General features: G+C 33.7%; 1 protein-coding gene across 1 annotated transcript; it reads left to right on the plus strand.

Moving 5' to 3' along the window:
- Positions 1–394: 394 nt before the first annotated feature.
- LOC137828969 (myosin-6-like) lies at positions 395–18429 on the plus strand. The gene is made up of 39 exons (XM_068635755.1): positions 395–780; positions 3360–3488; positions 3762–3905; positions 4003–4148; positions 4221–4383; positions 4542–4600; positions 4697–4856; positions 5155–5304; positions 5404–5540; positions 5645–5791; positions 5904–6005; positions 6314–6371; positions 6505–6606; positions 8098–8135; positions 8254–8380; positions 8457–8627; positions 8717–8848; positions 8956–9065; positions 9150–9210; positions 9747–9924; positions 10022–10227; positions 10416–10535; positions 12013–12111; positions 12349–12561; positions 12695–12834; positions 12984–13098; positions 13183–13227; positions 13316–13399; positions 13481–13651; positions 14668–14823; positions 14908–15096; positions 15342–15467; positions 15649–15719; positions 16014–16113; positions 16273–16329; positions 16719–16775; positions 17409–17489; positions 17571–17653; positions 17892–18429. The coding sequence occupies exons 1-39, from the start codon at positions 778–780 to the stop codon at positions 18004–18006; spliced, it is 4545 nt and encodes a 1514-aa protein (XP_068491856.1). The 5' UTR covers positions 395–777; the 3' UTR covers positions 18007–18429.
- The last annotated feature ends 1258 nt before the right edge of the window (positions 18430–19687 follow it).

Consider the following 19687-nt stretch of genomic DNA (forward strand, 5'->3'; position numbering starts at 1 on the left):
TATAATTTCTTCAGCAATATATTTAATTATTTATAAGTATATTTATCATTAAAAATATCAAATAATGTGAAAAACTATAAATAAATAATAATAGATAATGATAGTGAAGGCTAACTAATTAATTTAGCCGACAAAGACTTCTAAACAAAGAATCTCATTCCTAACAGTGTCTTAAATCCAGTATTACAAAAACAAAACCCCAATGGCATACCAGTAATTACCGGCAATTCATAGAGGCAAAAGGGGATTTCATAGTGTAATAAAAATATACCTGTTATTCAGTATATTTGACAAATTTATTTTTACATAAGTTAAATAAGTTTATAATGGGATAAATTACCTTAATCTAACAGTAATAATCATATTAATAATTTATATTCACAACAATAATAATAATAAGGAAATAAACTTATAGCAGAAGAAAAAGATGGTGGAAGAAAGAGAGAGAAGAAAAGAAGAAGAAAAGAGAGGAAGAACACAGAGGGCTTAACCTCTTCTTCAAAAGTTTTGGTGTTGTTGAAGGGTTTAAGCTTTCAAATTCAATTCAATTCCATTCCATTCAATTCAATTTCATCAGTATATATTATGTATTATATATACTTATAATAATAAAACATCATCATAGTTTTTTCACTCGGTACATAGACCGTCTCAATTCCTACCTTCGTTTCATCGTTCTCAAATTCGAAGATCTTTCGAGTTTTATACTGGAGCAGTAGCGCAGCGAGCTAGATCCAGAACGGCCGCAAGATTATCGATCCGATCAATCTACAGCAAATGGTATCAATTTCTCGCTCTTCTGATTGTTTTTGGTCACCGTCGAGTCAATTCGAAGTCATGTGTTGTGTTCCATTATTGAAATATCTCTGTGTGGAGATAATTTACCTTTTTTTAGATTTTTTTTATTGTTTTGGGAGCTGATCTGTTATTACATGGAAGCAGAATTGAGATTTTTTTTTTTTCTGTTTATGCGATTTTTTTTATATCTCTGTTTCTATAATGTACACCTGTTTTTTATTTTAATTTCCTAGCGACATTGTAGGGGTCCTATTATAGTGGATGGTGTTTTTTGCTATTAGACTAAGCTGTTAGAAAAAACAGGGGGTTCCAATTTTCGCCACATCGTTTCAGAAGATTACTACTATCAATTTACCTTTTTTTTTTTTGGATAATCTTTAAGGGTGCATGTGATTGAGCTAGATACAAATCTATAAGTCTGTTTTTTTGAAACGGGAGCCTTAGGCTCTGGACCGCTAATTTCCATTTCATAAATTTTTTGCGGCTGTGTTGTTGTATCACTGATTTTTTAGATGAATTTTCAAAGCAAAGAACATTTTATTTGGCATTTGAATTTGATTTCGAATTATAAAGGAACAATATGTGATCCCGGCCCCCGACCTCTAAAAGAAAAGCTCAATTAAAATGGTCAGACGACTTGTGTCACATTCTTGAAAATGCAAGTGATTAACTCCAACTAACTTAATGGGTGTGTGTGATTTTTTTATGGTTGAGGAGAACAGACGTAATCCTTCTTTCCTATGCTTGTGACTATATGGCACTTAATTGCTCAGTTATATCTTCATGGTCGGGTTTATCTAAGAGATCTATCTTTTTTAAAATAATAACTGATGATAGTAGTCTTTGCTTATTTCCATTGGTTATATGTTTAGGGTTTTTCTATGCTGTTGTCTTGTTCTATTTACTATAATGTAGAGTAAAAGTCTCTTCATTTATAAATACATCAAATTGGTCCTTAAAGGGGCATCAAATTGTTTTTGAAAGACACAACCAATGGCATTCAATACCAATTTGATGTTTTCGGTTGTCATCTATATCTTTGGAGACTCAAATAGAGTATTGGACAATTGCCCTCTCTCTCTCTCTATATATATATATATATTTTTATTTTTTTTTTATTTTTTTTTATTTTCGATGTTGCCTCCATTATATTCTGTGAAGCTTAACTAGTCTATGAATTGTTAACTTGTGTGGATTCTATTTTACTTATTTCTTCTCTTACATTATAGTTACCAAAGTGGACTTAGGTACTAGATGTTCTCATATGTTGTCTTCTAATTCTTTTTGTCAACAGCTTTTCATTCCATACCTGTAAGCTAAGAAAAATTAAATTGGGGGACTTTGAGTTTATCCTTCATGGAATTGATTATTTTATGTGAAAAAGATTTGTAATTATTATTTTCAACAAATGCCATTTTTCAATAGGAAATGTATAACGTCCAAATGAGTGAAGATCTATGTTGCACTGACATGGATATGTCATCGGGTACAAACACAGGGGTATGGGATACAGGAAATTGAAAAATCTAGGAAATTGATACATTAATATGAATAAATTATAATCATATAAAGACAAATAGAATTTTATAAAAATCTAGGATACATATACATTAATGTAACATAAAAAGTATACAAAATAAAAAAATAGGATTTTATATAAGCAATGGTAAATTGAATAAATGATAAAAGAACACAAATAAGCATAACATATAGCATAAAAGGAGATTCAATTCTTGAACAAGAAGAGGAGGATGAAGCTGAATGGAGTTTCAATGCAATGGATTGAAGATTGGGAATTGCAGCACCATACATAACCCACCATTTCTTTGATTTTTAGTTCCATCTATCTATCTTGTAAGGAATCAAGTTGTCCAAACTCTTCTTAGGCACTTGACTTTAGTTGTCGCCATGAGTGCCTAATGCATATTCGGTATTGGTACGTACTCAATATATGTTGATTTTAGGAGTACTTGAACTTTGGAAGTTAAGGTAAAAGAACTAGAATTCCAATTGTCTTTTCGAGTTTTGACAGCAATGAACCATTTCCATAGCAATGCATACTCAGTATGAGTACGAAATATGTGTTGATTTTAGGAGTGCTTGAGCTATGGAAATTAAGATAGAAGAAAGAGAATTCAAACTGTCTTTTTAAATTTCCGTCAGAATGAACCATTTCCTGATTATGGGCTGGCTGTTGATGCTTCAAGCATGTGTAAATTGTGGGACTTGCTTTGCTATCTGAACAAATCTTGTTAGGTTATTTAAAGTAAAGTACTTTTCATCTGCCAAAAATAAGCATTTATAATTCATTGCTTTATAGTGTGCTTATGTGAGGAGGTAAACTTACTCTTAGCACTAAAATACCTTTTTCTGTACAACCAACTATAGGAGACATTTCAATTTCGTTTGTGGGACTCAGAACTTTATTTTACCATTTTCTTTTTGTTTATTATTTTCTCTTTTGTTGCTTGATTATGCATGCATTTTATTAGAGAGGGAATGAATTCTGTGGGCTCCACCACCAAGCCTGTTTATTTAAGTTGACACTCTTTGTTTTGTAGGCTGCCACCGCCAATCCTGTTGTAGGTTCCCATGTTTGGGTGGAGGATTCTGAAGTAGCCTGGATAGATGGTGAGGTCTTGGAGGTTAAAGGGGGAGAAATCAAAGTCCTTTGCACTTCAGGGAAGACGGTAAGAATGCTTTAATATTTATTAAATTCAATCCTATTCTTCACCATTTTCTTGTCCTGTAAATTTATTAGCATTGCTTTAAGTGCTTTAAACATAAATGACTAGTGGGAATATTTAAGAGAAGCAGAAAAAAGATAAGGTAGCTTAGTTCTTGCAGTATCCTGTAGGTCATTGGGTGTATACTAGGCATAAGTTTTTGAAGTCAGAAGTTAAAACTTGGAACATTCTGATGTTCTAACATTGTGAATCATGCCTCTGTCTTGAAATTGGCAGGTTGTTGTTAAACCTTCTAGTGTTTACCACAAAGATACTGAAGCCCCACCATGTGGAGTGGATGATATGACAAAACTTGCTTATCTACATGAACCTGGTGTCCTGGATAATCTGAGATCAAGATATGATATCAATGAAATTTATGTGTGTAATTCAGATTCCAACCCTCCAAATAGTCTCCCTTGTATCTTAATGTTTTTATATTTACTTGACATTAACGCATTTGAAATTTTGCTTCCAGACTTACACTGGGAATATATTGATTGCTGTGAATCCTTTCATAAGGCTTCCTCATTTATATGATAGCCATATGATGGCACAATATAAAGGAGCAGGTTTTGGTGAGCTAAGTCCACATCCTTTTGCGGTTGCAGATGCAGCTTATAGGTAATTTCACTCTTTTTGTGCCCACAGTTTATTAAATTGCAAGTCTGACCATATAAATTATTATGGATTTAGACTTATGATTAATGAGGGGATCAGCCAGTCAATATTGGTTAGTGGTGAAAGTGGGGCTGGGAAAACAGAAAGCACTAAGTTACTCATGCGCTATCTTGCTTACATGGGAGGGAGAACCAATAGTGCTGCCGAAGGTAGAACAGTTGAGCAGAAAGTTCTGGAGGTAAGGGATCAATCCCTTTGTAGATTTGTTTTCTGGCTATTTGGTTGGGTACCGTAAGTTTTTTATGTGGTTTCTTACCTTTGACAGTGTTTAAATTTGCTAAAACCTTATCTTTATATTCACTTAGCTGGCCTATTTACCCCCTTTTCTCTTGACAGTCCAATCCTGTTCTAGAAGCCTTTGGCAATGCAAAGACTGTTAGAAACAATAATTCAAGGTAGAATTACAGTAAATTTTCTTCCCTCCATTAGTTGTGTTGCAAAATTTTGCTCATGTCTTATTTGTGCTATTTTTTTACTTGTGACTTCTACAGTCGTTTTGGTAAGTTTGTGGAGATTCAATTTGATCAGAGGGGAAGAATTTCTGGGGCCGCAATCAGAACTTATCTGCTGGAAAGATCACGTGTTTGCCAGCTGTCAGATCCAGAGAGGAACTACCACTGTTTCTATATGCTCTGTGCTGCACCTCCGGAGGTAATTAGATGCCTGTTGTGTAGAGTCAAGATTAGATTGACTGAAAGATTTGAAAAATCAATTTATACTACATTTATAATATATAGACCTTATGCCTACAATAAATTTGTTTTCAGGATTTAATTATAAATGAGCAACCTTCCTTTTTGTCTTCTGTTGTATATTTTTTAAGCTCTTTTGTATGATGTGTCCTTTTTGGTTTAGTTATGAAATGATGTTGGTGTTGCCTGTTAATATTAAGTCTGTGCTTGGCTTCTTTGGGTTATATTTTCTTGACCTTCTTTATTTACTTCTGCAGGATATTGAGAAGTTCAAATTAGGAAATCCTAGAGAATTTCATTATCTGAATCAAACAAATTGCTTTGAGTTGGAAGGGCTTGATGAGTTAAAAGAATATCGGGATACGAGAAGAGCAATGGACGTTGTTGGAATAAGTTCTGAGGAGCAGGTATTTCATTGGGAGTTTCTGCAAGTTTGTGAATAGATTCTTAAAATATAACGTGTTTCATTGCTTGATTTTTTTGTTTTCCTCTCCATTGCTGTGCAGGATGCAATATTTCAAGTGGTTGCTGCAATTTTGCATCTTGGCAACATTGAATTTACAAAAGGGAAAGAAATGGACTCAAGTGTGCCCAAAGATGAAAAATCTTGGTTCCATCTACATACTGCTGCTGAACTCTTCATGTGAGCCATCTTTGCAAGCTTGCATTTGTTAAAATATAATCTCTTAGTAGACTTTCATTTTGTATCCTTTCCATGTGACATCCTTGGCTTATAACTTTTTTCAGGTGTGATGCAAAGGCACTTGAAGATTCTCTTTGCAAGCGTGTAATTGTTACTCGTGATGAAACTATTACAAAATGGCTAGATCCAGAATCTGCTGCACTCAGCCGAGACGCTTTGGCTAAGATTGTGTACACGAGGCTGTTTGATTGGTAGGTCTGAGTGGATTGCTTGAAGATGATGTTTGAGCCCTAAGATAGGTCTGAGTGGTTAGTCAATTTGCTTGTACTTCCCACTTCAGTAAATTTCTGTCATCTTTTGCAGGCTGGTGGATAAAATTAATAGTTCAATTGGACAAGACCCTGATTCGACATCCTTAATTGGCGTGCTGGATATTTATGGTTTTGAGAGTTTCAAGACTAACAGGTGCATTACTGGTACTCCTTTTGCTCTGTAATTAACTTGGGTTGATCTTGAGTAAACATCAAAGAAAGGGTATACTAATCCATTTTATGCCATTATTTACCGTTGTGAATGGATAGGGCATTCTTTTATCATATTGCTTCACTCCATTTCAAAGCACTATATTATGAATTAGTCCAGTTTGTCACCTTAAGATATCCTAAGAATATTGCTAATTAAACTCAATTCTGATGAAATTTTGTTACCTGGTCAATAGTGGTGGTAGCTTACAGATATTTCAATAATTCCTGGTTGTTCTTTGTACATTGCAGTTTTGAGCAATTTTGCATCAATTTGACCAATGAAAAACTTCAGCAACATTTTAATCAGGTTTGTTTTGTAAATAAAGATTATGTTCTTGATGATTGCTCTGCATCTCTCGCTTGTATATTTGATGAGGATACTTGTTATTTTTACTCATTTTATACATGCTCTTGCAATGATCAAAATACTTGATCTGCAGCATGTTTTCAAAATGGAGCAAGAAGAATACAAAAAAGAGGAGATTGATTGGAGTTACATTGAATTTGTTGATAATCAAGATATTCTAGATCTCATTGAAAAGGTTTTTCCTTCTCACTCCACTATCATTCTGTTGATTGGCTTTATGTATTATACAAATCTTTTATGTAAGTTGTTCCTTTCTTTTAAAAATGTTACTGATCTCATATCGACTAGAGATATAACCAAATTAGGATATATAAGTGTGTGCAAAATCATTTTACAAGTCGATAAACCCTAAATCCTAAACCTTAAAATCTATGTTTTAAGATGGAATTAAAACTTATCCTATCAAGGTTTGTTGGACTTATTGTACTAGCTGCTATCGGACCACACACAAATATTTAGTCTTACGCTTTAGATGTTCAGTTCTCATTGTGAGGGGGTTGTGTTAGAGATCCCATATCGAGTAAAAAGATGGCCAAATTATAATATATAAGTGGGTGTAAATCTCATCTTACAATTCTATTTTGTGAGGTTGAATTAGGCGTAAAGTTCCCCTTTTAAGAAAAAAATATGGATTAAATGTGAAGGGTGAAGGTTATATTTGGTAGGTTCTAAAGCCCACTGTAATATGTGTGGCTGTACGTGAAAGTGACTAGCTTGCATGCTGGTTTATGCTAGAGAGATGTTGTAGCATGAAATACATTTTCCTTGATTGCTTGATGGTAACTATATTCTGGAGCTTCATTTTCACTATAAGCTATGTCTTGGCATGCACTAGTGTGCCAATATTTCTTTTCAATTATTAAAAATAGAGGGCTAATTAGATTTTTTTTAAGAAAATGGGGAAACATGAATATTAAAATTCCACATGCACATTGACAATAACAACTTAATTTTTGATGAAGTTATAAAATTTTAATTGCTACTCACTATAATTATAGTTTCCTTTCAGAATTCAACTGTTATTTTTAAGGCAGACATTTTGCCAGAAGATAGGGGATAAAAAGTATCTTGAGATTCATTTTACTGGAAAACTAAATGTAGATACTTTCCAGAAAGTATGCTTAATGTCAACTGTTAGGATGGGTGGGGATCAAGGGATTTGGAATAACGACAAAGTTACAGTAATTCAGTGTTTCCTCCATACCTTTTATGGGTGTTGCAAAAATTAGTTTCACAAGGAAACTTAAGCTAGATTTTGAATTTCTCTTCTTCTCATATGTCTTCAAAATGGAGGGAATAATTTGAATAGCTGTTGATATGATTTATGTGATCAATTCATACTCAAGCTGCTGATATCTACCTGAAGTCAAATGGTCAACATAAAAGGATCAGATTCATTTCTCTTTGATGGTTAAAAGTAAAAATATTGAAGTTGTCAGTTTACATCTATTAAGGTGTAGGTTTTAATAACAAGTTTGATGTAAAAGGGGAAAGGAAAATATGAATACCTTGGAAGTTGAAAATATATTTTCTATTTTTGGTGTAGGCAAATCGATATTAGTACTTTGTCAATGTAATATTAATGATTTTGACATATTATTTACTGGCTGATAACAAAATTGTGTTTGTGCCATATTTTGTCATTATTTGTTTTGTATAATTTCAGAAACCTGGAGGCATTATTGCTCTTCTTGATGAGGCTTGGTAAGTATACTTTGTACTGTACCTTTGAATTGGTATTGTCGGTCTTAATATCTCAATACTGCTGGTTGAATTTATTCTGCCATAATTCATAACTTTTATATATGTATTCGTTTTGCAGTATGTTTCCAAGATCAACACATGAAACTTTTGCCCAAAAGCTGTATCAGACTTTCAAAAATCATAAAAGGTTCAGCAAGCCCAAATTGTCACGTAGTGACTTCACAATTTGCCATTATGCGGGTGATGTAAGTTGGAATATTGTACTTCTGCTTCTGCAAATGTAGTAACCAGAATGCTTGATGTGATCTGTGTCAATTTTAGGTCACTTATCAAACTGAACTGTTCCTGGACAAGAACAAAGATTATGTTGTTGCAGAACACCAGGCACTTCTTTATGCTTCCAAATGCCCCTTTGTGTCTGGGTTGTTCCCCCCTTCACCTGAGGAATCATCCAAACAATCAAAGTTTTCTTCAATAGGTTCCCGGTTTAAGGTTGTTTTTTTATTCCCCATCGTTTAAAGATGCATTGTTAATCTCTTCCTTAACCTCTGTAGTTTTGAAATCTTTCGTATTTCATGCAGCAACAATTGCAAGCACTACTTGAAACTCTCAGTGCCACTGAGCCGCACTACATTCGTTGTGTTAAACCAAATAATCTTCTTAAGCCAGCAATTTTTGAGCATAAAAATGTTTTGCAGCAATTGCGATGTGGGGTAAGACTTGCTTGCTTGTTTTTGGACTGTGTAGTTGGTATTGTTATTGAAGTTATAATATGTCCCTATGTGAGTATATATTGATTACATAGTAAATCCATCTGTAGGGAGTTATGGAGGCAATTAGGATAAGTTGTGCCGGTTATCCGACTAGGAAAACATTTGATGAATTTGCAGATCGATTTGGACTTCTTGCACCTGAAGCTATGGATGGGAGGTATCTATGTTTTTAATCTTCATTGTTAGTCCCATTAGTTTTGATATTTCGAAAACCTGATTTATTTCATGTTATACTTGTTAGTTCTGATGAGGTCACTGTTTGCAAGAGGATTCTGGAGAAGGTTGGACTTAAGGGCTATCAGGTAACTATTTACATGTATTCAGACCTTTAATTCATTTAGAGACTTAGTCTCCAATTGGAGTTTAGTATATATTTGTTTTTGAAGTGGAAAATAACAATTTTTACTTGGATAAAAAAATTGCTATGTACTGAGAAATCATCATTGACCTGAGTATCGGCGAAACTGTCTAATCTATATCCTCCCAATCTCTAATATTTTTTTACACTTATTGGAAACTAATGATCTATATCCTCCCAATTTTTGTCTATTTTGTTACTGCTTTGGAGTTTTTGCTGGGAACCAGCAATATCCTTTCCTTTTCTTCCTTTTTCACCCTTTCACTGCCATTCTGTGGACAATATCCTTGGAAATGTGGTTTTGGTTTGGGAATTATAACTATTTTATATCTTTGACAAGTGTGTAATGAACTCAAATTGCTATTTATGTTCATCTGTGCTCGCTACAAAGAATTTTTATTGTTCAACAAGGTAACCGCAGATTATCTTTATGAGATTATATTAAGCTCTTGTGGTTTATTTTGCTGTTTCTTGCTGCAGATTGGTAAAACAAAAGTGTTTCTTCGAGCTGGTCAAATGGCAGATCTAGATACTCGTAGAAGTGAGGTCTTAGGAAAGGCAGCAAGCATTATTCAGAGGAAAGTGCGCACCTTTTTGGCCTGCCGAAGTTTTGTCTTGATACGATTGTCTGCAATAAAGATTCAAGCTGCATGCAGAGGTATCTACCTGTTTCCTAGAAACATTAGCTCACCAGTTGAATTCTGAGAAAAACCTATATTTGGAAAGTTTCATGAGTTTCTCGATGCTAATTACAGGACAACTTGCTCGGCAAGTTTATGAAGGATTGCGGCGGGAGGCTTCCAGTCTGATGATTCAGACATTTTTCCGCATGCATGTTGCCAGGAAGGCATATAAAGAATCGAATAGCTCGGCTGTTTCTCTTCAGACTGGTATGCGAGGGATGGCTGCTCGTAGTGAGCTGCGCTTCAGGAAGCAAACTAGGGCTGCTATTGTCATTCAGGTAGAGAATTTTTAAAATACATCGGTGTAGTATGTTTTAAATTAATCTTAGCGATGTTATTGTCCAATTCCAAAGCCCATGTATCCTCTACAAAAATCATTGTTGATGAGCTTGGTTTTTTATTGTGTAATATATTTTTGTTTCTTGGTGATTTATGCTTGCAACTGTGATTATTTTGTGTATTGCAGAGCCACTGCAGGAAATACCTGGCACTCCATCATTTTACAAACCTAAAGAAGGCAGCAATTACAACACAATGTTCATGGAGAGGAAAAGTTGCTCGACAAGAATTACGGAAGCTCAAGATGGTAACACTTCCCCTCCTCCCCACTTATGAAAGAACACTTGAATCAATCAATTAAATGTTTTAATCTTAATGTGGTAAGTTGATAGATAAGATTAAATATCAGAAGTAAAAACTACCCATATGCATTGTACCACTGCATGAATATCTGCACTTTAAACTTAATTAGCTGCATTAAATCTTGGCTGCCATTGGCAACATTTTGTCTGGGAACAAGTACTATGATTATACTTTTCTAGCTTTGCTGTGATATTTCTTTATCTCCATTATTTAAAATAGATACCTCAGAAAAGTTTTCCTACAACAAACAATAATGTGGGGAACAAAATGCTGTCAAATTTGTCACCTAATAGAGACAACTCAAAGCTCTATATATCCAAAAACCTTACGGGAATTTGTATTTTATGCATTTTTCTGTTTTGGGTTTCTAAAATATAAAACCATGACTTTATTAAATCATTTCCATGGAGATCCAAGAATGGTTTGTATAGATGAGGAAAAGAGCTTAAATGATCTTAAATTAGATCTCCCTACTGATTCAGACTCATTTATATATAAAGGATCAATGACCTACAACATAGATACATCACAACAACTTCTGCTTAGAAGATAATATAAACCATTCTAACACTCCCCCTCAAGTTGGAGAATACGGATTGTATATTCAAAGTTTGGAACACATAAATTGAATCCGAGCTCCTCTAAAAGATTTCGTCAAAATGTTTGCAAGTTGATTATTAGAGCCAACAAACTCAGTGCAAATTTCCTTAAACAACAACTTTTCTTTAACAAGATGACAGTAAATATCTGTGTTTTATCCTCTCATGGAACATAGGGTTGGAAGCAATATGGAAAATTGCTTGATTATCATACATCCTCATTTGTTGAATTTCACAAAGTCTTAGTTCTTAGAGTTGTTTTATCCACACAAATTCACAAGTGAATGATGTCGTTTCCTTATATTCTACTTCAACACTTGATCGAGCAACTACATTTTTTTTCTTGCTTTTCCAAGAAATAATATTCCCTCCAATGAAAACACAATGTCCAATAGTGGAATGTTTGTCTATAGGAGACGTTGCCCAATCAGCATTACAATATCCAGATACTTGGGTACTTTCTTTGTCTTCATATAGTAGATCTTGTCTTGGAGCCTTTTTGAGGTATCTGAGAATGTGAAGGAAAACTTTGCACTGATCAATGCGAAGAACCTGCATAAACTGACTAACCACACCAACTATAAAAGATAGGTTAGACATAATAATAGTGAGACAAAAATTTACCCACAATTCTTCTTTATCTTTCTAGATTTGAGAATGACTCACTTTGTTATATAGTTTGGTCAGAATCAAGGGATATGCTAGTATTTTGATCAGGAAGGGAGTTCTTATATAGTTCTTATTGTCTTACATGTTACCATTTCTAGCTATGTTTTTTTTGTAATGTTATTCATCAATTGAATTTTGTTTTATTAATTTCAGGCTGCTAGAGAAACTGGAGCTCTCCAAGCTGCCAAAAATAAGCTTGAAAAGCAAGTTGAAGACCTCACATTGAGGTTGCAGCTAGAAAAACGCTTGAGGGTAAATGATTATTATTTTGTCAGTTCTAACTTGCAATATGACAAGCACTCCAATTAATTTAGGATAAATATTGCGGTACAATCTATTAATTTTATAACAATTCTTATTTTAGATATTTTAAATGGTGGTATGAATCTAATTTGTATAATTGATGGAAGGATATTTTTGTATACACACGCACATACTATTTAGTATCTTTCCTTTCTATGCTTGTTAAATCTCTATTAACAAATGTAGGTTGACATTGAAGAATCAAAAGCACAAGAAAATGAAAAATTACAATCTGCTTTGCAAGAGATGCAACTCCAGTTTAAAGAAACCAAGTTATTACTTCAAAAGGAGCGAGAGGCTGCAAAAAGAGAAGCTGAGAGAGCACCTGTCATACAGGAGGTTCCTGTTGTTGACCATGCTCTGTTGGAGAAGCTAACTAGTGAAAATGAGAAACTCAAGGTGAGCTGATTATGGGCATAAATATCTCCTCTTCACTGAAATAAATTCTTTGTATCTGGGTCTACTGTGAATTTTGGAAAGATAGGTGGCCATTTCTTTCTATTAATTTTGAGCTTCATGGAATTCGTTACAGTCCCTGGTGAGTTCATTGGAAGAGAAAATTGATGAAACTGAAAAAAGATATGAAGAGGCAAACAAGATTAGTGAAGAAAGGTTGAAGCAGACTTTGGATGCTGAATCAAAAATAATCCAGTTGAAGACAGCTATGCAAAGGTATTCTTTGGGATCAAAGCTTCTTTGGTATCTTTATTTGAACTATTACTATTTCTAGTCTTTGAATAGCAGTCATCCATAGCCTGTATTTGCAATTACAAGATTCTGCATTAGCATAACCATTTTTTTGTTTTGATTGATATTGATAGGCTCGAAGAGAAATTCTCAGATATGGAATCCGAAAACCAAGTTTTACGGCAACAGTCTCTGCTAAACTCTTCGACAAAAACAATGTTAGAACACCTTTCTACCAACATATCTGAGGTAAATTTTACTTTCTAATGTATGTATGTCTTCATGCTTTGTATATAAGTCTAAATTTTTTGGAATTTGTATTTTTTTCTGCAGAAATTGGAAAATGGTCACCATGTGGGTGAAGATCATAAAACTTCTGTGAGTACATTGCTTTCTACCCTTTATGTACATTTCCACTACTAGGCATCTGTTGTGTTTAGTGAAATTTAAAGAGTCGTGTATGCAGGAAGCACAGAGTGTCACACCTGTAAAGAAGTTTGGTACAGAATCTGATGGCAAATTGAGGAGATCCTTCATTGAACGTCAACATGTGTGTGCTTAAAATTTTGACGTTTAATTTATCTTTCTTCATGTGAGTAAGTTCAATTTTTTTACACCTTTTTCACTGTAGGAGAATGTTGATGCACTTGTGAACTGTGTTACGAAAAATATTGGTTTCCATCACGGAAAGCCTGTTGCTGCATTTACCATTTATAAATGTCTCCTCCACTGGAAATCATTTGAGGCTGAAAGAACAAGTGTATTTGATCGCCTTATCCAGATGATTGGTTCTGCAATTGAGGTGACATTTTTCTCTTCAAAATAATTGGATTGAACTTTCACCTAATAGCTTAAGCTTTTGATATAGAACGTCTACCTATCCTTGCCATGTTCAATGCCATAATTACACTGGCCGTTCTAATTTTAGTCTAATGTATTGTAATGTTCACTATCTGTCTATAGCAGTGCATTTTAGTGGAAGTGAATTACACTGTTCATTACACTAGTTATTCTAGCTTTTGATATAATAGCTTAAGTTTTGATACTATTTTAGACTATTAGAGCCTCTACCTATCCTTGCCATGTTGCATGCCATAATTACGCTGGTTATTCTAATTTTCTACATTCTAAATTATTGAATAGTTAATCTAATGTTCACTATCTGTTTATAGCAGTGTATCATAGTTGGGAGTGAGTTACACTGTTCATTACACTAGTTTTTAGACTTGAGTAAAGTTTAGCTCAAATTCAAGACGAATCCAAAGCCTATCATAAATTTGATGTTGGGCCACCCTCAGCTGTCCCAAAATCTACAAGGATGTGCAGCTTTCCCTGTGCAATCTACTTGGCTTCCCAACTTTTCTAGTGCAATAAATAATAATAATAAATTCCTGCAATCATCAATTATAGGTATAGCACAAGTATAACTAAAGGCTTGGGTAATCCTCACCTCTTGAGATAACTTTTGGGGTTAAGCTAGACTTAGCTTGAATTCAAAAGCGTGAATATGTTTTCCATTTGAGATACGTTAGCAGTAATATGAATGCATTTTCAGTTTTTTTTTCTTTTGCCTTGGGCTAGTTCATGGTTTAATTGTTATAGTTATCCCTCCAGCCATTTTTCTTTGAGAGCTTATGAGCCAATTTGCATAAACATTTGTTGAACAATCAATTTTTTAACTTTCAGTGGTCTTAAATGATGTGATTCTAACTTTCATGTTTTATATATATATATATATCTTATTTTTTATGGTATTTCAAAGAAAAGTATGGGAGCATTTGTAACTTTTTTGTATTTCTTCTTCTTTACTCCTTGCAGAATCAAGATGACAATGATCTTATGGCCTATTGGCTGTCAAATATGTCTGCACTATTGTTTTTGCTCCAGCAAAGTCTGAAATCTGGTGGTTCAGCTGATGCAACTCCTGTAAAAAAACCACCAAATCCAACGTCCCTCTTTGGGAGAATGACTATGGTATTGAATATTCCATGCATATCTTTTATTCTGATCCCTTTTCCACAAAAAGTCACCGTAATTTGTTTGATTGCCTAATTGCAGGGTTTTCGGTCATCTCCTTCTTCTGCCAGCATTTCTTCCCCTCCATCAGAGGTTGTTCGCAAGGTAGAAGCTAAATATCCTGCTTTGCTTTTCAAGCAACAGCTCACAGCCTATGTGGAGAAAATATATGGTATCCTTAGGGATAACTTGAAGAAAGAATTGGCATCATTGATATCTTTATGTATCCAGGTTTGTTGTAATGCGGTTGGCTATTGTTGAATTGTTTTATCATTACTGAATGGATGAAGTTGGATACAATGTCTTAAATCCTGAATAGGTTCCCATAGCTAGTCCCTGATCTAGATAGTATGTACTATCTCCCTTCTGGAGATATTCTCTAGAAATTTCTAAAGGAATTCTGAGGTTCTATTCTCATTTTAGTCACTCGTGTTTTTGGTTCTGATCCTCATGCTAATCTTATTGCTTATATACAGGCCCCAAGAACATCTAAGGGAGTGTTACGATCTGGCCGATCCTTTGGTAAAGATTCTCCAATGGGTCACTGGCAGAGTATTATAGAATCGCTGAATACTCTCCTCTGTACCATGAAAGAAAACTTTGTAAGAAACAAAATTTCATATTAACTTGTTAGTGTTAGACAATTACTTCCCTGTTGGCCAAATTCATACTATTTTTTAAAATTTGGTAAGGCATGATGTAGGGTGCTTCAAGAAACCCAAAATAATCAATAGATCTAATGATCTAATGAAACATCGTATGATATGATGTTTTGGATTTCAGGTACCCCCAGTCCTTATCCAAAAGATCTTCACTCAAACATTCTCATATATTAATGTTCAACTCTTCAATAGGTAAGTGGTTTTTTGTACATGCTACAATAACATAATCGAATTTTTTTACATCATTGTATTTTTGAGAGGAACAAGAATAAGAGCTCATGTGATGTGAATGTATCCGTGTGTCTTGACTAAACACCACAGGCTCTTGTTTATAGTTAGAGCCACAAATACAATGGATAATAGTTACATAATTATGCAGCTCATAAAATGCCTAATTACAATATTTCCCTACACAATATGTTCATAATTGCATGATTCCTAACAATCTTAAAGGCTAACATTATTTTTTGAATAAATTATTTCTAGTCTTCTTCTGCGTCGTGATTGTTGCACGTTTACCAATGGGGAATATGTGAAAGCTGGTTTAGCAGAATTGGAGTTGTGGTGCTGTCAAGCAAAAGATGAGGTAATTTGTTATGTTGATGGTATTAGGGTGTTAGATTTTCAGTTAGTACATTTATTGCTTTGGCTGTAACAAAATACAGTGATGACTTATGCTTGATCTTTGGCTTTTTGAACGTGTGTACTGATCTCCAAAGTCTAACCTAATTCCTTGGGTTTGCAGTATGCAGGTTCATCTTGGGATGAGCTTAAGCACATTAGACAAGCTGTTGGGTTCTTGGTAAGCGTCTTATTTGATAATATAGCACTATTTATCCTTGCTTTTTTCTTAAGTTTTGTAATCCATGTTGGCTTTCTATGAACTATGTTAGTTATGGTAGCTACCTTTTGTGAATGTTGGAAGTACACCTTAATTGTGGCCATTTGCTGCCTTAATTGCAATCTTGTGAGGGTGTGGTTAGTTTCAAGTATATAACTAACTTGAGCAATCATCGGCTAATAATTGCACATCAATTAGATTTTAAGGCTTGCTTTTGTGAGGTTGCATGTACTCTACCTGATTTTAAGACTGAAAATTTTAATTTAGAATAATTATAATGGTGAATAAGTGAATAAAAATAATCTATTTTTCCTAATATTGGTTTAATTATTGTCTTCTTTTATATACAGGTTATTCATCAGAAGTATAGGATTTCTTATGATGAAATCATTAATGATTTATGCCCAGTAAGTATCTATCTATCTATCTATCCCGATCTTTCTGTGTGTATATGGGGTACGCAACTTATTGCCATTAATTTGTTAATATTTAAAATGTCATATCTTTGATAAGATAATTAATTGTTGTAGAGCAGATTTTTTATGATGAGTTCTTGAAATGATCACGTGTTCAGATTTGGTTTCTTTGTATTTGCGTCATGAAAATGTTTCTGCAAGTAGCAGTTGAGGAAATTGCCTCGTTTTATCACCTTAACTTAAACTTGGAAAGTGTTCGAGGCTACTTCTACGACTGGAATTCATATTAATTTAAGTTTGTATTCCATACTAAGGATGGATTGAAAAGAGATTAAGGAAATTTAGGGCCTGTTTGGTTTGAGAAAAGTAATTGTTTTCATTTCTTGATTTCAATCTCAATTAAGTGTTACCTTATTTTGTTTTGAAACATATCTATGAAATAATGAAAATAGTTAAAAATGCAAGCAAAACATTTTTTCAGATCCAATAGGCCCTTCTCTATGAATGATCACATCTGCATAATCTCTTACGTTTGCAGTCACTCTCTACCTAAGAATATTTTTCAGAATCTATTAGTCTCTCTCATACTTTTTCTCTTGTGTCCGCACCCCACTCCTGCATCAGATCATGAGTGTCCAGCAGCTTTACAGAATATGTACACTTTATTGGGATGCTAACTACAATACTCGAAGTGTATCTCCAGATGTAAGCCTTTTCCCCTTTCCCTTCCCTATTTTCTCTGATAGCGGGGAAAATGCTTGATAACATGCTCAAATCTTCCTTCAGGTTCTTTCAAGCATGAGAGTGCTTATGGCTGAGGACTCTAATAATGCTCAGAGTGATTCTTTCTTGTTGGATGACAGTTCCAGGTGAGTTTGCTTGTATAAGGAAAGCTTTCAAATGGTGCTTCGATAGCCTATTATCTGCCATCATAAGCGATAGAAGAAAGTTAATACATAATTTCTTTATTTAACATCGGGTGGAGGCAGTTTAATTTGTGATCTATCAATTCTTGGTCAACTTTCAGTACAATTCTACGTTGAAGATTTTTATTTCATATTTTGATCAATGACAACATGTTTACGGATCTTTACTTCGTTTTTACAGCATCCCCTTCTCAGTAGAGGACTTCTCTACATCACTGCAAGAGAAGGATTTCTCAGACATGAAAGCAGCTGATGAGCTGCTTGAGAATCCCGCCTTCCAATTTTTAAATGAGTAGGCAAGGGAAGCTTAGTAGGTGTTTATCAGCTGTTGGTCTAAGGTTGTAAATCCATTTTTTATTTTTATTCTTTTTCTTTCTATATTTTTTATTTGTTTTTAGTTTACCATCCTACAGCTTGTTTGTCATATCCCTGCATCGCCATGGCCATGATGTAAAATTATTTTTTCATTCTTTTGTTGGCATTCAATTGTAAAGTCGTCACATTAAAAAGGGGGTAGGGATATTTTTTAGAATTAGCCAGCTTGCCTTGTATGTCCATTTTTGTTGTCCTGGTCAGAAAAATCTTAGAAAGTGAAGCTGAGCTGCTATGATTTTGTTTTGGAGTTGAAGCTCACTTTCCACTCATTTTTTTAGAATGTAAATAGTGGAAAATTAACATTGATACATAATCAATAGATTTTTCACATTCTCGAGTCTGAACTCCAGTATTTCTTTTCGCCACTTGTATATGCAACATGAGTCATGACCAAACAATGTTCTTATCACCATAAAATTGTAGAGCTGCAAAAGGTTGCTAAGTTTCAGTAGTGGGTAATACAAGCTAAAGAGGTATTTGAAGAGTATTGTAATTTGACCCATACGAATCATTGTTGCATTTTGAATTACCCGGCTCAGATGGTGAAGGGGTTTGTTCCTCTTCATTTTGTTGTCTTGAGTTTGAATATGCTTAAAAGTCTAATGAAGTTTATGGTGAGTTTGGAGACTACTGTGCCTGTATCTTAAACCTCTAAACTCTACTCAAAACATTTATTAAGAGTAAAACTAAGATTAGGATTAGGTTACAACTACCAGTATTGGTTTACCAAGAATCAAGTTATAAGATGTTCATTTAAATTTTAAAAATAATAAAAGTATCATTTAAAATGAAGTTATTTTAGATTTAATTGATTTATGTGAAAAATAGGATTACTTGCCAGCACGAAACTTTTAACCTTTCCCCTTATAATTGATGCCATTATGAATCAATTGTTTTCTTATGGAAATTTGATTGTATCTAGGCAACTACTCAACGATGTGAAACCTGAGTTTTTAACTACTAAAAGAATAAATTAATATAAAGAATGAATATAAATCTAGATGATACTCTTTGTGACAAAGATGCTATCATATAAACTTAAAAAAAATAAAATAATATATATTTCTTGAAAGAGTTACGATTAATATTATTGAAAATAGATAAGAAAATAAAAGAAATTTGAGTTATATACATTTTCCAAGCTTGAAATATGAGTAAAATATATATGTAAGCTGGTGGATAAATTTTGTTAAGTTCAAACTTCCCTTATTTATTTTTTTCAAAGATGAATGAGTTTTGATGAGCTTTAAATTTTTTTCTAGATATAAATCGGTGGGAATATCGAACTTTTAGTTAAGTTTCATACACATTAGATATAACTTGACACAGCTCAAGTCTTTTAGTAACTGATATCAGGACTCTTACATTTAACTCAATGAAGAGCATAAACTTTTAATAATTGAGCTTAAGGATAATTATATATAATTTGGTGAAAAACTCAAGCTTTTGGTAACTGATATCAAGACTTGTCAGATATAACTCATTGGGGAGCTTAAACTTTTTGTTGCTGAGGTAAGTGATCATTAAATATAACTTGGTGGAGAGTTTGAGCTTTTAGTAAGTGAGTTTAAGGCTCATTAGATATAATTCCAGATATAGCTA

This window comes from Phaseolus vulgaris, chromosome 7 (genome assembly GCF_000499845.2).
Source record: "Phaseolus vulgaris cultivar G19833 chromosome 7, P. vulgaris v2.0, whole genome shotgun sequence".
In the NCBI taxonomy this organism is placed as follows: Eukaryota; Viridiplantae; Streptophyta; class Magnoliopsida; order Fabales; family Fabaceae; genus Phaseolus; species Phaseolus vulgaris.

Coding starts and splice junctions, on each gene's coding strand:
- LOC137828969 (XM_068635755.1), top strand. Junction 10,228..10,415: donor GGGCTGCTATTGTCATTCAG/GTAGAGAATTTT, acceptor TGTGTATTGCAG/AGCCACTGCAGGAAATACCT. Junction 16,330..16,718: donor GACAAGCTGTTGGGTTCTTG/GTAAGCGTCTTA, acceptor TTTTATATACAG/GTTATTCATCAGAAGTATAG.